Below are 15,596 nucleotides of genomic sequence, written 5' to 3' on the forward strand. Positions count from 1 at the left end.
AAAAGTATTGAAATATAAAACTGAATAGTGAAAACTTGCGCTCTCATGGAAACACCCTTTGCTTTAACACACTAACACTGCCAGACAGGAAAAACTGAATTGGTTTCCCTCGCTTAATAAAAGTAGCGACAAAACAACAGAAGTTGCCATATATAATTCAAGCAAGAAATTCTAATTTATTCAAACATTCAAGCGACAATACATAAATCAGATTATTCTAAAACTGCGGAAATGCGGAGGTACGGTCTTCGAAACGGGAGTTTTATCAAATAAACTAACTATAATAGTCTAAGTATATATTTTAGTTTTTGTAGGGTAGCATTTTAAAGCAACAATTAAAAATTAGGTCGAAAGATTTCCACAGTTGATAGCTGCATATTTTAGCCAAATCTTCTGAGTGACAAATAGATGATTTTATTGATAACAGAAATTTTTTAACGATGTGGGTCTTTCTTTAAGCTGCGTTTCTGTGTGGTACGTTTACAACATATACAATAAATCTTCTTAGGTTGTAGTAGCAAGTGACAGGCTGGTAATACTAATTAACAAATCTAATATAATTTTTAAAAACCGACTCATTTGTTATGGATTTCAGTATAGTCGCGTAATCCTTAGTGTAATTCAGATTATCAGAAGCTTAGGAATGGCATAGAAATGACGTGTAAGTCATTTGTCATTACTGTGGGTATGGGCAAATCTATAAAATAGATGAATAATATAAAAAAACACCTTTACAATATTGAATGGCTAGGATAAGCATTACTGTGGAACTATGTGCAGTTTGTTTTCTTGCAACATTTTTGATGCAATGATGCCAAATGCTCATGTTAGACAAGCAAAAAACACTTTATAATATCAAAAAAATTTGTCACTTATTTTAACAGCAACAAACAATACTACACTCTTACCGTTTAAAAAAATATTGAAGTATTTTTTTTAAATATGTAAAGATGCTCTATAGAGAAGTCAAGTTAAATGAATGTAGATAACGTGTATTACAGAAAAGGGCAACAACATATAATTATTAGAGATTTCTTAATAATTCGTTTTTTAAGAATACAATTTTTTTACATTTTAAATGCCATTTTACTGTCAAGATAACGAAAAAACATAAAATCGGTCCTGTTCCTTAAACCATAGACAAAATTCAAGTTTTTCATTAATTGCCTATGGATAGAGGTACGTATTTTCAAAAAAATATAAAGATTGTTGTAATTCGCACACATTCCACGTTTAAGTTTTTATTTGGGTATATTTCTATGATCCCCTATTCTACGTTACTGTTATGACAGTATGACTATGTTCGCGCATAACTACGCTTTTGCTTGCGGTGTTTTTTGGAAGCGGTTTTAAGAATAAAAATTTAAATTTTTTGATTGGTTTGAAGATATTATTTTTGGCCTTAGAATAGCTTATATCTATTTTTACTTTTTATTTTTAATCCAAAATCCACCACAAATTAATATTATTATATGTGTTAATTATTAATATATAGCTAAAAATTTCCCCTTGTAACTATGTGTGTAAACTTGAGAACAGAAAATCGGTGAATATCTCTGTAAACCAAACAGCCCCTAATCCCTAAGCACATGTTGAACTTAAACAAAGTTGTTCTTTACTGATTCTAGGCTTTCGACAATTATCACTAGCTAAAATGAGTTATTAAAGTTTTGAAATGAATAAAAGAATGTTTCCTTTTTTTCAATAAAAAATTTAATATGTTAAAAATACAAAACTGTTTTAAAAAAATATGAATACAAAATTGAGTCGATCTTGCGACTTAGGCGGTACAGTCAAATCTGATTATTTAAAAGTTCACACACAAGCACAAAAACGTTTTTCTTATAGTTCTTCGTCAGCTAAAATTTGGGAACGGTCGAATGGATGAACCAGTGGCGTAACGTAACACCTCCCCTCTGAAGAAGACGACCATGGGGATGGTCCATTGGTCATTGAGTCTGCAATCTGCATGGCATCTCTTTTATACTCGATACTTGATGTCGTTATGTCATCATGTGGATGGGTTCCATACAGATCAGCAGCCAAGTCCATGCAATAAAACAAAATACTTGCATAAGTAAAGGGCAAGTCATTTTTAAATGAAGAGTTTGCATTTCTCTTTGCGAGCCAAACTGCAAGATTTTATTTATAATTATTTTTTTTTTATTTAATAAACTCACAAAAAAAAATCAAACTCAATTTAACTTGTAAGTTGTAACATCAAATTAATTAATCCAGACAAACAGAAACAAAAAATAAAAAATGTTTAACAATAATGTCGATATTGGGGAGATATTTTATTAATTTATTGCATGTTTATTAAAAAAATTAATTATTATTCATAGTAAAGTTTGACATTATTAAAATGAAACTTGCGAATTACATTATTATCAAGACATATTTCAAGCGTTTTATTTTCTTTATTTACACTTAAAATTTCGTAAGGTCCTGTACAAAGAATAGTTTTAGGTGTATTTGGGTTTTTGGGTCGTTTTAAGAGAATTTTTTGTCCAACATCAAACGTTTCATTTTTTTTTGCTGCTTTCGTTTCATCAAAATATGCCTTTTGTTTAGTTTTAATTGACATTTGCTTATGTTTCACGTTTTGAAAAGTATTTAAGATCATTATGATAATTAAAAATAAGTTGTTATCGCTCTTCAATTGAGGGTACAGTAATAATATTTTTACAGATAATAAACTTAGTTTGAGGGTATAAAAACTGTATCATTTTATAAAAATTATATTTTTCGAAATATGTCACATAATAAACTTTATTATCTTTTAATTTGAGAGCCGACAATATTTTAAAATTGTTTTCATTACAGTGCGGCTTGATCTTAGCTAAGATTAAATTACGTGTTTTTGTTTCGTTCGTTAATTCGATAACCGAGTCGAAATCGGAGTCTTTTATGACTGGAAATACGTCACGAATGATATTAAAGTGAAATTCGTTTTTTTCGGAGTCATCATAAATATAAACGATATTTTTATTTTGCGGGTCTAATATTTGTTCGTTTGAAAAATCAAAATTTGTCAGCATAATATTTTGTTTTGAATTAAGAAAAGCTGGATAATCTTTAACGGTGATTTCATTTATTTGGATTCGTGATAATGCATCAGCAATTTTATTTGATTTACCAGAAATGTGTTTTATATTAAAATTATACTCGCTTAATTTTAAACGCCACCTCGATAATTTCGAGTTGGGGTCTTTTAAATTTAAAAGCCATACTAATGGTCTATGGTCCGTTATTAGCTGAAATTTGACACCAAAAATATAGGGCCGAAAATAATCCGTGCTCCATACCATTGATAACAATTCTTTTTCGGTTGTCGAGTATTTAATTTCTGTATCGGTTAGCGTTCTTGAAGCAAAAGATATTGGTCTTTCTGTTTTGCCGTCGTCATCTAATTGGGAAAGAACGGCGCCAAGAGCGTAATTAGACGCGTCTGTCGTTAAAATGAATTGTTTGTCAAAGTCGGGATACATTAAAATACAATCAGATGTCAAGATTTCTTTACATTTGTTAAAACTATTTATTACTGGAGGTGTTATTTTAAATTTAACTGATTTTTTTAACAAATTGCTGAGAGGTTTTGTAATATCTGCAAAATTTTTCACAAATTTCCTATAGTAGCCAAAAAGACCCAAAAAAGATTTTATTTCTTTTTCATTTTTTGGTAAAGGGAAGTTAACTATAGATTTTACCTTATCAGGGTTCGGTTTTATACCGTCTGGTGTTAATAAATGCCCGATAAAAACAACTTCGTTAGTGAGATAATTACATTTATCCGATTCTATTTTTAAGTTATGATTTCGCAAAACCTCAAAGATTATTTCTAAATTTTTTAAATGTTCTTCAATCGTGTTACTAAATACCAGAATGTCATCCATATAAATAAAACATATTTTTCCTATTACATGTTTAAAAATTTCATTCATAACCCTTTGAAACGTACTAGGCGCGTTTTTTAACCCAAAGGGCATCCTAGTAAATTCAAAGTGCCCCTGTTCGGATGAAAGAGCAGTTTTCTCTATATCAGAAATATTCATTTGTATTTGGTGAAACCCAGAAGCAAGATCAATAGTGGAAAAAAATTTTGAGTTACTTAATAAATCAAAAGCATCATTAAAATGTGGCAATGGATATTTATCGTCCACTGTAATGTTGTTTAATTTACGGTAATCGATAACTACACGCCATTTTTGAACACTACTTTTATCTTGTTTTTTTGGTACTATCCAAAGTGGAGAGTTCCATGGTGAAATTGAATCGCGAATTATTCCCTGATCAAGCAGTTTTTTAATTTGTGTTTTAACTTCTTCCTTATGGATGTGTGGATAACGATAATTTTTTGTGTAAATAGGATTTTCGGTTGTTGTTCGAATACAATGTTTTATTTTATTATTAAAAGTTAAAGGTTCGTTTTTATTAAGAAAAATATCGTGATATCTTAAACATAAATCTTTAATCTTACGTTGTAATTCCAAACTAAGGTGATCAACTATTATTTTTTCAGAAATATACTCAATTTTTGTTGTGTGAGAAATATGATTAATAGGCTTTTCTTTTTTATCTCCTAATGAAAATAAAGGAAATTTTTCATTATTTATTAACATAGATTTAGAATCAAAATCAAGAGTACACTTATTATTTTTCAAAAAATCTAATCCTAATATGCCATCAAATGGTGAATTAAAATTATTTATATAAAATTTTTGAGTTTTTGCAAACATAGAAAAATTAACGCTATGCTTAATTTTAATGGAGATATTATTTATTCCATAAACTTCTAAATTTTCGGAATTAAGCTTATAATTTGTAAGAAAATTTAGGGGTTTTAAAATAGAAATTGCTGCACCAGAATCTACCAATAATTTTAGGTTTAATGTTTTTACGTGTATGTATAATAATGACTGATTATTTATTTGGTAAATTCCAAGGTCGTTATAGGTGGGTTTTCTAGTAATATAGGATTTTGGCATAAAAAATCGGCGTCAACTTCCAATTCGATTTCATCGTCTTTTTCACACTCGATATTTATAGCAGAATCAGAATAAAAATTATTTACGGGGACTTGCGATTCCAAATTTTTAAAGCATCTTTCGGCTTTATGTCCAAATTTATTGCATATTCTACATTTGGGAATTGTTAATTTTATTGGGGGTTTTTGTTGAAATGCATTTGTTTCTGAAAAACTACCTGATGGTTTAAAAGATGCATTACTGTTTTGATTTTGAATATTCATTTTCGAAAACTGAATATTGGTTTGTTTAAAAAATTGTTGATTTTCATAGTTAATAATTAATTGTTTTACTTCTGTTAATGACTCAGGTTTTAACGATCTTAACCACTGCGACAAGGGATCTTTTAAACCTGTGACTGCTGTCACTAAGGCAGATTTATTGTGAAATGTGGTCAAGCAATTTTTTTCAATAGTGTTAAGCTTAATGTCATATTTAATAACTTTATGAATTCTAATTAATTGACTTTCAATGCGTTCTACAAACTTTATAGGTTTTTCATTAAGTTGCTGTTTAAAGTGGCAGAGTTCAAAATTTAAACAGTGAATATCTAGTATTTCACCATATTGTTCTAGAAGTGCAATTTTTATGTCATCCCAAGAATTAAATTCTCTTGAGCCAATAAATTCTAAAGCTTTGCCTTCTAGCCGGCTTTTTACGATGAAAGGAAAAACATCTAATTCGTTTTGATTAAATTTTGAATAGACAAAATCAACAGAATCAATAAAATTATGCAATATAGAGCGAGCACCATCAAAAAGGTTAATTAATTTTATTGCTTTATCGGAAGTTATAGTGTAAGTTGTTGAAGTATTTGAATTAGAATTTTCAGTTGTATCAGGCATTGTGCAAGGTGGTAAATTGAGTACAAGTGATACAACCTACAAGAATAAAAACAACGAAAAATAAAATAAATTTGATAAAATTAAATAATCGTGCAGTAAGACTCACCCTGCAACTCTTGTACTCAGTCAGCATTGCGATGGCAGTACACCTTGACTGTGTTGAATTTTTTTCATCCAAATTCCAGTGAACTTCGGGCTAGGGAACGTCTTGAAGGTTCTGTCTTCCAGAAATCCCAAATTCCTTCGTTAGGCTAGGGGAGAGCTGAGAGGACCTTTTCTTGATAGTTCCAAATTCCACTTGGTAAACGGCTAGGGACGACAGACAGCGAACAACGTGCAATCTCGAACGCGTTTTTGTAAAATTTTTTGATATCCCGGTAAATTGAAATTATGATCTCTCCGGAATTATTTTACCGACTGCGCCAGTTTTGAAATGAATAAAAGAATGTTTCCTTTTTTTCAATAAAAAATTTAATATGTTAAAAATATAAAACTGTTTTAAAAAAATATGAATACAAAATTGAGTCGATCTTGCGACTTAGGCGGTACAGTCAAATCTGATTATTTAAAAGTTCACACACAAGCACAAAAACGTTTTTCTTATAGTTCTTCGTCAGCTAAAATTTGGGAACGGTCGAATGGATGAACCAGTGGCGTAACGTAACATTAATAGGTAAGGGATTGGACATAAAACCTAAAAAAGGGGACTTCAGGTTACAATGTCTCCTCCTGGTACCTTACCACTTAGGTAACGTTGATAACGAAGATACCATGCTGAGATTTGCGAAAATGTCCGTCACTTAAGATAACTTAGCCATCTTATCTCAACATCATCTTAGATATTATAAGATACATCTTATATCTTAGATACATCTTAGATATAACAACCCTCTGTCGTTGGTGTCGGCAAAAGAAATAAAATAATCGTAGATTATTTAGATAGCGCCATCTTATTGGGATTTCCTAGGATATTTTCTTTGCCTTTCGTAACTCCTGAGCAAGACGCAATGGATCCATCAAGGGATCTAAGTGCATATGTTATGCCATAAGAGCACCTTAATTCAATTTAACTTTAGAGGTTGTAGCGGAAAAACATATCAACCGAGCAGCATTATATGTATATACAAACCTTTCTACGAACATTACGCAATCACTCCGATGATAAATAAGTGATATTGCGCTATTATTATAATCATTTAAAATTAACAGAACGGCAAAGTCCAAATTTCGTTTATAGCTTTGGATAAACTTATTACTCTAAAACATTTAAATAATATGTGTATGGATAATATTGTTAATACATTGGAATAGGGAATAATAGGCCTCTGCACACAATGCAATTTCAAAGGCATTCTGCAGGGAATGCAAATTGTACCCTGCAGATTTCCATTGAAAATTGGTCGTGTATGCTCAAGCATTATAATAGTGTCAAGAACGTTGCCATATTGTCTAAAATGTAACTATCTTATCATTTTTTTCAGAGACTTTAGCTTTTAATTAAAAATAAAAGGCTCTAATGTTGATAAGTATTTATCATGTACGCGGAAGTGGCTTCGCAAAGATTAATACACACATTATTGAGTATATACAGGTTAAGAGTCCTTCGAACTCGTTACCCCTCAAAGCCTGCCGCGATAATTTGATAAATCGCTTAATGTCTAAGCCTTTCTTATTAGAAAAGCAAATGAGTTAAAGCATAAAATTAAGTAATCAAAATAATCTGGAGCGCACGACACAATAAAAAGAAAACCCAAAAAAATTATAATCAAAAGATCTAAAGAAAACCACGCGCGCTTAAGCTTCCGCATATTCCTATAAAGCCTAAGCTATAATTAGGAAATTTTCTAATTGATGTTCTTGGTATGCAAATCTAAGCAAAAACTGCTCCGATATTATGTAAAACCGTGGTCAGGGCTTGCATTATCTATACACATTTTACATTTTACTTTGCCACGGACAGCCTTAACAATCCGTTGGGGAGATAAGAGGTGTCACAGTCGCTGCATAGCATAGAAATTTACTGGGAAATGGCTCCGTTTTATGGCTTTAACGGACTTTATAATCAAATAGTTTGTAGGTGGTAACAGTCGTCTGAGAAAAAATTTTATTACTTACGTAATTTTTAAGCCAAAATTAAAAATTGAAGGTAAGAAACTATAACTCAACGGTACAATATTTTATATAGACACTTTTTTTTTTGAATTTTTATTGAAAAATTCAAGAATTTGTTAAATCGGAAATTAAATATAAAGCTGTAACTAACATTTAAAATTTTTTTTTTTCAAAAGCTATCTAATATATCTATCTAATATATCTAATTATAAGACATATTCAAAAGAAGATTTTGATAAAAAATTTAGTATCAAATAGGTTTCGGATCTTACACTTCTTTTCAGTGGACCGATAGTTTTCCGGTTTTTTGTGGTACAGATCAAAATACGTCATTCATTGTACTATGTTAGCAACCAAAATCTTTAAAATCTACTAGGGACTGAACATCTAGTGATTAGTGATAGATAGTCAGCAGATAGTATATAAATGTGTGGTGATCTTTGTCCATTCCGGTAATATTTTTTTAAACTTTATCTTGCACTGAGGAGTATTTTATATTTTAGGTTTTAATGATTTATCTGAGTACATAGTCTTAGAAACCGAAACTTATATCATCAAAAATAACTTTTTCCACATTTTGTTCAATCAAAATGAATATTTGTTGAACAATTTTGGACTGCATTTCCAGGTTATGTAAGGTTTAATGTGAGTTGGTCAAATTGATAGCTCTCCACTGCGACTCACTGATCTATAACAACAATATCCGAAAAGTAAACCTTTTAGCTATACCACCTCATAAAACTGAAATATTTAAGAAGTCATTTACCTGTCAAATTGCCTCTGTAATTAATAAATACAAAATAATGGACTTTTCTTTATCGATACCAGTCTTCAAAATGAAGTTTCAAGCCAAATTGGTTCAAAAGCATTAATTTGCACATCATCTCACTATGCTCTCTGATCTTACTTATCTTCTGTTTTTTTTTTAATGAGTCTCTCTCCTTCTCTCTCTCTCTCACACTTCTCTTCAATTTCCCTTGTAATTTGTAAACTGAAAACGATGTTGTTTTTTTTTCATTGCTCACTGCTTTGCTGCTATGTATTTTTTTATATAATATTTCCTTTGCTCTAGCAGCTGCCTCTTTTTGGAGGTAAGCTGATGTAGCTTTTTATTCCGAAAAGTTCATAGTTTTGTGTATTATTTCATTTATAAGCATGTATTATTATTATTATTATCATTATTTTGGTATAAGTAAAATAAATTTCTTGGCTTAAGTTGGTGATGATTGACTAGTATTTTGAAGTTTGGAAATACATTTCTTTTTTAAGTGAAAAATTACAAATATTAAGTTTTTTTTGAGGAGCTTCAAATAGTTCTGGCTCTTATCATACTTCCATCTCCTCCAAATTTCATACCACCGCTAGAAAAGGTCAATAACTGTGTTGAAATTAGTGCCTAAACTGGATTCTGCGGGCCATTATCGGCCATTATGAACAAATTCATAATAGTCCATCATAATTCATAGAGTACTGCGATAATTTATTTTCTAATTTACAAGAGATGGTAAATGTGGAGAAATTAAACAAAATTTATATTTCCAGAAAATACTTATTAGGATGCTAATATGTTATCAACGGCTTTCCACCAGCTTGTTCTGTATTTTATCACATTCAGAGGTTATTCGGCGAAACTTTTCAATTTTTTTTTTGCAGAATTCGCAAGAAGCTAAAAAAGTGATGAAATAAAAGAAATTTCCTATTATTACTATTTTGTCTTATTTTACGTTCATTCATCCATTTTGATCCGTAACTAATCAGTAAACTAACCAGAAATACATGTTTTCGCGAGCTTCTTCTCTTTGTTTTTGACAACAACAGGGCGTGGCAAACTATACGTCCACATTACGTCCCACACTAATCAAGTGCAGCAGCACAGTTAAGAAGGTGCTTTTATGTATTTTCTTTTAATTTATACAGTTTTATCAATTACTGAACTCCTAAATCAAAATTTCATATATTATAAATGCATGACGTACTTAATGGGTATGTAGGTCTGTGTTAAGTATATTCAGTGCAATAATTAACTTTTATGGGATTCATTGAACCAGCCACTTCCATTGTTAACTATTATCAAGAAAGCAGTTAGATATAGTCTAAATTACAGTACGTAAGCGGTAATATGAGTTAAATCTCGATACGCATCTAACCCATTGACTTTCATGGTATATTATATTGAAAATATATGCAGTATTGGTTTTAATTGACTCATGCTACCATAAAGGAAGCATTAAGAGTTATGATTTTTATTTAAAAATCTTCGGGTCATGCATTATGAACCTATTATGGTTTATAGGTTTTTAACGAGGAATGAAAAAATGTATTTATGTTGATATCATTTTTATAGCCGATGTTTTTCGCTACGCATATATGCTCAAGGCTTCTTTGTTAGTAAATATTAGTTTAAATTTTTATTGTACAGTCATAACTAATTGAGGAAACATAAAAATGCATTATCACTAATTTAATGTAAAATTTTATTAGCCAATTAGGTAAGTAATAAAATAAGGCAATCAATTTTATTAAAAAAGAAATGAGTTTTGAAAAACTGACAGCTTAAAATATGCGTTATTAGTATTACATCATTTATTAAACAAAAAGCGCTAAAGGCAAAGGTAAGATACCAAAAAAAAATCTGAATTTTATTGTATTTAACATAATCCTCAGTGTCTTTTTCAGCCCACATAAACAAAAAAAATGCCACTGCTTATATGCGCTTAAAATATTTAAATAATCTAAAGCGTCAATTACCGAGTGAAACCAAGTATTTTTTGTGCAACTCTTTAATATTATCATTGTTTGATTATGGTGATGTAATCTACAACAATGCAATCACTTCAGCAGTTTCATCTTCTATTCAAAAAGTGCAAAATTCCTGTATGCATTTTTCCTTTAATATTTACTACAGAAGTCATATTACCCCATATCTTAATAATCATTTTATTCTTTTAATGTCAAATAGACGCAAATATCACATGCACTCTTCTCATTTCATGAACACAACCATAATACCAGACGGTTTAATATTTTTAGGGTTCCTCAGCATACAACAGCAGCTTTTCAAAAATCATTTAGTTACGTTGCAGTTCATTTGTGAAACAATTTGCCTCATTGTGTTAAAGATTATTCTTTTTATAAGTATAAGAAATACATAAGAAGTATGCTTATGCAGTCACAGTATGATGCCTAATATTTAAATATGTATTGAGATGAATGTCAATAGGATTTTTTTCCAGTCTCTTTTCATTCAGGTTGTGTCATATTCATATAGCTGTACTGGGTCAAGTCGACACCTATATTTTCGTTTCGCATTTAACAAGATATACCTGTATCATATTATTTATAGTCATATATATTGGATGTGTTTCCTCTCCTGCGCTTCCCTGATTCAGTCGCCGTCTACCCCTGCCCTGTGTACGTAAATAGAAATAAATTGTATTTTTTTTGTAATTTTTTTCAAGCTCTCGTTATCAAAATGTATCGAAAAGATATTCTTACCTAAGGTTTTTTTTTTGTTTTCTCGTTATTTTGTTTCCTTTTTTGTTGCTTCTTCTTGAGGATGTATCACTTAAAAGTGCAGCCTCTTGCAGAGGTACTTTTGAGAAACGGTTTTTATAATCGAGATGCATTCCTATTTGCTAACCTCACTTATATCATAAGTACAACTGTTTTGTAATTTTTGATATTGGCAAATAAACGTTTTGAGTTTGAATTTGAATCCTCACAAATTGAAATTTTAAAATTATTAGTGGTGTAGACTATAGAGGGGCATAAGTGCTTATAATCTGTCACAATTTTTTTGTTCTTTAAACAATTGCGATGGAAAGGCCTAATTCGTAGAAAGCAATGTTTTTTCTAAAAAGGATACTTTTTCAAAAAGTCGCCTAAACTTACAGTTTCTAAGGAAAAAGCGTCTAAAAATCTGTCATGCATATGAAATTCTATTAGTTAATAGAAACTTTCAAAATGCCTATCCTATCTCGCCATTAGTATAAATTGAAGCCTTACTTTAATACATTTTTGAATTTACATAAATTTTATTTCATGAATTTTTAATTTAATGTTGATACTCTATTTTTTTAACAATAGCGGCTTGAGCGCGTACATCAAAATGACTGCCACCTGCGTTAATACGTGTATTTTTACACATATACCTGTATTTTGCGAATCTGATTAATAAATAAATTTTCAATTCACCCATAAAGATCATCAAGTCTCTAATTATCCCTCCCCAAACTTTAAGAGAAAAATGTTGCTCTTGCCTCGATTGAATCATGGCCTGAGGATTTTTAACTTGCCAGTGATGCAGGTTGAAGATGTTAATTAGACCCTGTATAGCAAGCCCTAAATAAAAAAAATTAAAACAGCTTAAAATTTGCATCTTTAAAAGAACTTGAAAAATAAATTAAATTCCAAACTCGAAGAAATAGTACTTTTTTTCTCAAAAAAATCGGCCCACATTTAACAGTAAGAAATCAAATTAGGTCACAGGCATCGTCAAATCTTCTTGTGTATTCACTAAAATTTTTTGAAATGATTCAAATAAATTAAATAATATTTAAACTATCAGTCAGTAGTCAAAAATAAAATAATCATAATTTTTATTTGGTAGACCTGTCGATTTCTATAAGATTATCCTCAGGACTTAGTAAGTATTTAGTTTATAAAAATTATAATGCTTGTCCACAACAGAATGTAAATAAAGAAAATTTAAAAAAAATAAAATAAATTTAACAAAAAACAATCATAATAAATAGAGGGTTTCGTGACACGAAATCAAACCCTGGAGCGTATGTCTAATACCAATTTTAAACCTTTGTAAGTGTACCTTATATTAATTTTTTCTGTGTCTGTCATTTGTTCGGGTTTCTGCAAGATTCTTATTTTACCTTAACCTACGACTCCACTGCAGGTATGGACTATTTCTTCACTATTATAATAATTGTGAAAAAATAAAAACTAAAAAAAATTTAAAATCTAAAAAAAATATATATATATATGTATATATAATTTTCTTCAAAAATGCCATAGTATAAGATGGTTTCAATGAAAATAATTCTTTAAATAGTAGAGTCTTAAGTAAATTTTATTTTTTAATATAATAAAATACGGGTAAATTTAAATAAATACATCAATTAAAATAAAAAGTTGACATATAGACAAGGCCTTCGATAGTAATTATTTAAAAAACAATCTTAAATTAAAGCACTAGTAACTTACTTAAAATTTAGCCATTAATTTGTCCTTAACCCAACTGGCGCGGGCGGTCGAATAATAAAATTAATATACAATAAAGCAGACACGTGACCAAAATATTTAATTTTACAACGATATTCGATGGTTTCAATTAAAACTATTTTTTAAATAAAGAACCAGTGAGTAAAGTTATATTTTTAATATAATGATTTCTAACTCGAACAAGCGGTCAAATAATTAACTTATACAAAACAAAAAGTTTTTATTATGTGATTGTTAGGTTCAGGTTACAAATAAAATGGTCTTCGACGAATATAATTTACATTTGATCGAAATCCTCGAAGCTTTAAAAGTGCTGTTATTCTTTCTCTTAAATGTTGCTCCCATGATACCTAATTAATTATAATTAAACTACAAAGCCACGCCGTGGCGAACTATAATACGGGAATTTACTCAGTCGCTTCCGATGGCATCCCGCGGAATTATTTATCATTGTCTTAGGAGTTGGGTAACTACCTTGTACGGTGATTATTCAGATACACAATAAATATACATACCGCACGATGTGCGAATATGATAAACATATTCCCGTTATACCAAGCGTTATTCGCACATAAACAATTTGGGTTTTCGTACCTGACTTATGCGCTATGCCCGCGGCACGAATGAGGATTGTAATTGCGACTGTTTGATTAATGATTACTTCACATATGGGATATTTCCGTATTGTAGATTGAATTCAGGTATTTTTTGAATTACAGTTTTAGCGAAAAGTACTTCGAGATGTTCTAAAATGTATGGGCAATCTTCCGGATTTGGATGGCAAAAAACAAATATTAATAGTTTTTTTACAGCCTCTTCCAATGTGTTTGGATGTTCCAATGTTAAAGGATGATTTTTAGGATCTTTTTTTTTAATTTGTATAATTGTATATATTTTTAGTATGTAGATTAGTAGACTTAAAATGACCCCACAGGGATATGTCTTGATATCAATCATATCAACATATCTTTTTTAAATAGTCCCAAACTGACTGACTGTGTAAAATGTGTTACTTGTCAATATCGATAAAACAAATGGTTTCACAAAAAATTATTTTTTTATTTAATTCGGTATATAAGCTTAAAGAAATTAAAATTTAAAAAGAAAAATATTTCTTTTTGGTACTTAAAGATTTATGGGTAACTTCAATTTGACCTTAACCCCAATATACTAACAACATTAATCCATAAAACGGCAGGAAGCACATCATCCAAGTCGTGTGAAAATTTACACAAGAACTAAATAACATCAACGATCGATGAGGATTAGCAATATAGCAACTCAATAAATTCTCTTTCATAAAACCAACATTCTAGCTATCAAGTCATTCTACATACGGAAATTAAGCAAGTTCATCGAAATTGTTTAGAACCCGCAATATGTCAACCGAAACACTAGACTTTAAGTTTAATTCTAGCTATTGTGTCAAAAGCTTAAGAATATTTGATAATCAATAACAAGTCATTATAATGATTAAATACCTCTATAGAACATTATTATATAACCAGGAGCGTGAACAGTATAAAGCTTAAAAGTTATAGTTCCCGTCAACGATAATATATTTTGCGGTTTCTATTATTATCAAAAGTGCTGCTAGCGAAAACTTTGGACGACACCTTCGACAAATAAATCGTAAAATAGAGTATTGTTGGAAGCAACACTATAATACAGTATGCAACCTCCTTTTCTATAATATTCTGCATCTACATACTATTATTAGATTTCATTAATAACAATGGCAACATTTTGTTATACGAAAGTACTGTCACCGGTTAGATTTGGATCACTTTTTCAATTCACCCAAAACAAATCTAATGGATCCAGTCCTATTTCCATCCCAGGCTGGAATTAAAAAGATAGTAATAAAGGCATTAGAGAAATGGGTGATAGTAGTGTAGCGTTTTTTCCATTCATTAGCTCTAAATTAAGGCAATCGGAAATAGTCAAATAATTTATATACACACTTACACTATGAAAACACAATCACTCACGACTACTAGGGATATTTATTTACAGCTATTTAAACCTCGCGCCAATATTCCAAATTTTACTTCACTAAAGTGACAACCGACAACTATCGACGATGCAGCTTCTTATATACGGCATGAACGAATTATCCATGACAATTCAAATTTGGGAATAGATTTGGTAGTAATAGTTTAACAAACTATACTTTTAAAATAGAATGGCCGCTATCTCTTTAAGGTCAGCTGAGGATTGCTATTGTTTTTTAAAAAACAATATTTTTTTGGTACTTTCTATTTTTAGCGGTAGTATAATGATTTATTTACAGTAAAATCAAATTAGTGTACTCTGACTATTCTGACATCTGGATGTATTACAGCAAGTGGCAAACTAAGGTTAAATAAAGGCCTTC

At 30.1% G+C, this 15,596-nt stretch overlaps 1 protein-coding gene across 6 annotated transcripts in view; it reads right to left on the reverse strand.

Moving 5' to 3' along the window:
• Positions 1–15,596, reverse strand: part of LOC126750268 (alpha-1,3-mannosyl-glycoprotein 4-beta-N-acetylglucosaminyltransferase B) — a 168,156-nt gene that overhangs the window by 82,785 nt on the left and 69,775 nt on the right. For 3 of the 6 annotated variants that reach the window (XM_050459829.1, XM_050459830.1, XM_050459831.1), the window contains exon 2: positions 1,691–6,566. The exons of the other annotated variants lie outside the window; for them this stretch is intronic. In XM_050459829.1, the coding sequence (XP_050315786.1) occupies positions 2,649–4,988 (2,340 nt within the window). In that variant the 5' untranslated portion in view covers positions 4,989–6,566 and the 3' untranslated portion in view covers positions 1,691–2,648. Of the gene's footprint in view, positions 1–1,690; positions 6,567–15,596 lie in introns of those variants that run through there. 6 annotated transcript variants of the gene reach the window in all.

The sequence above is a fragment of the Anthonomus grandis genome, chromosome 2, assembly GCF_022605725.1.
Source record: "Anthonomus grandis grandis chromosome 2, icAntGran1.3, whole genome shotgun sequence".
NCBI lineage: Eukaryota > Metazoa > Arthropoda > Insecta > Coleoptera > Curculionidae > Anthonomus > Anthonomus grandis.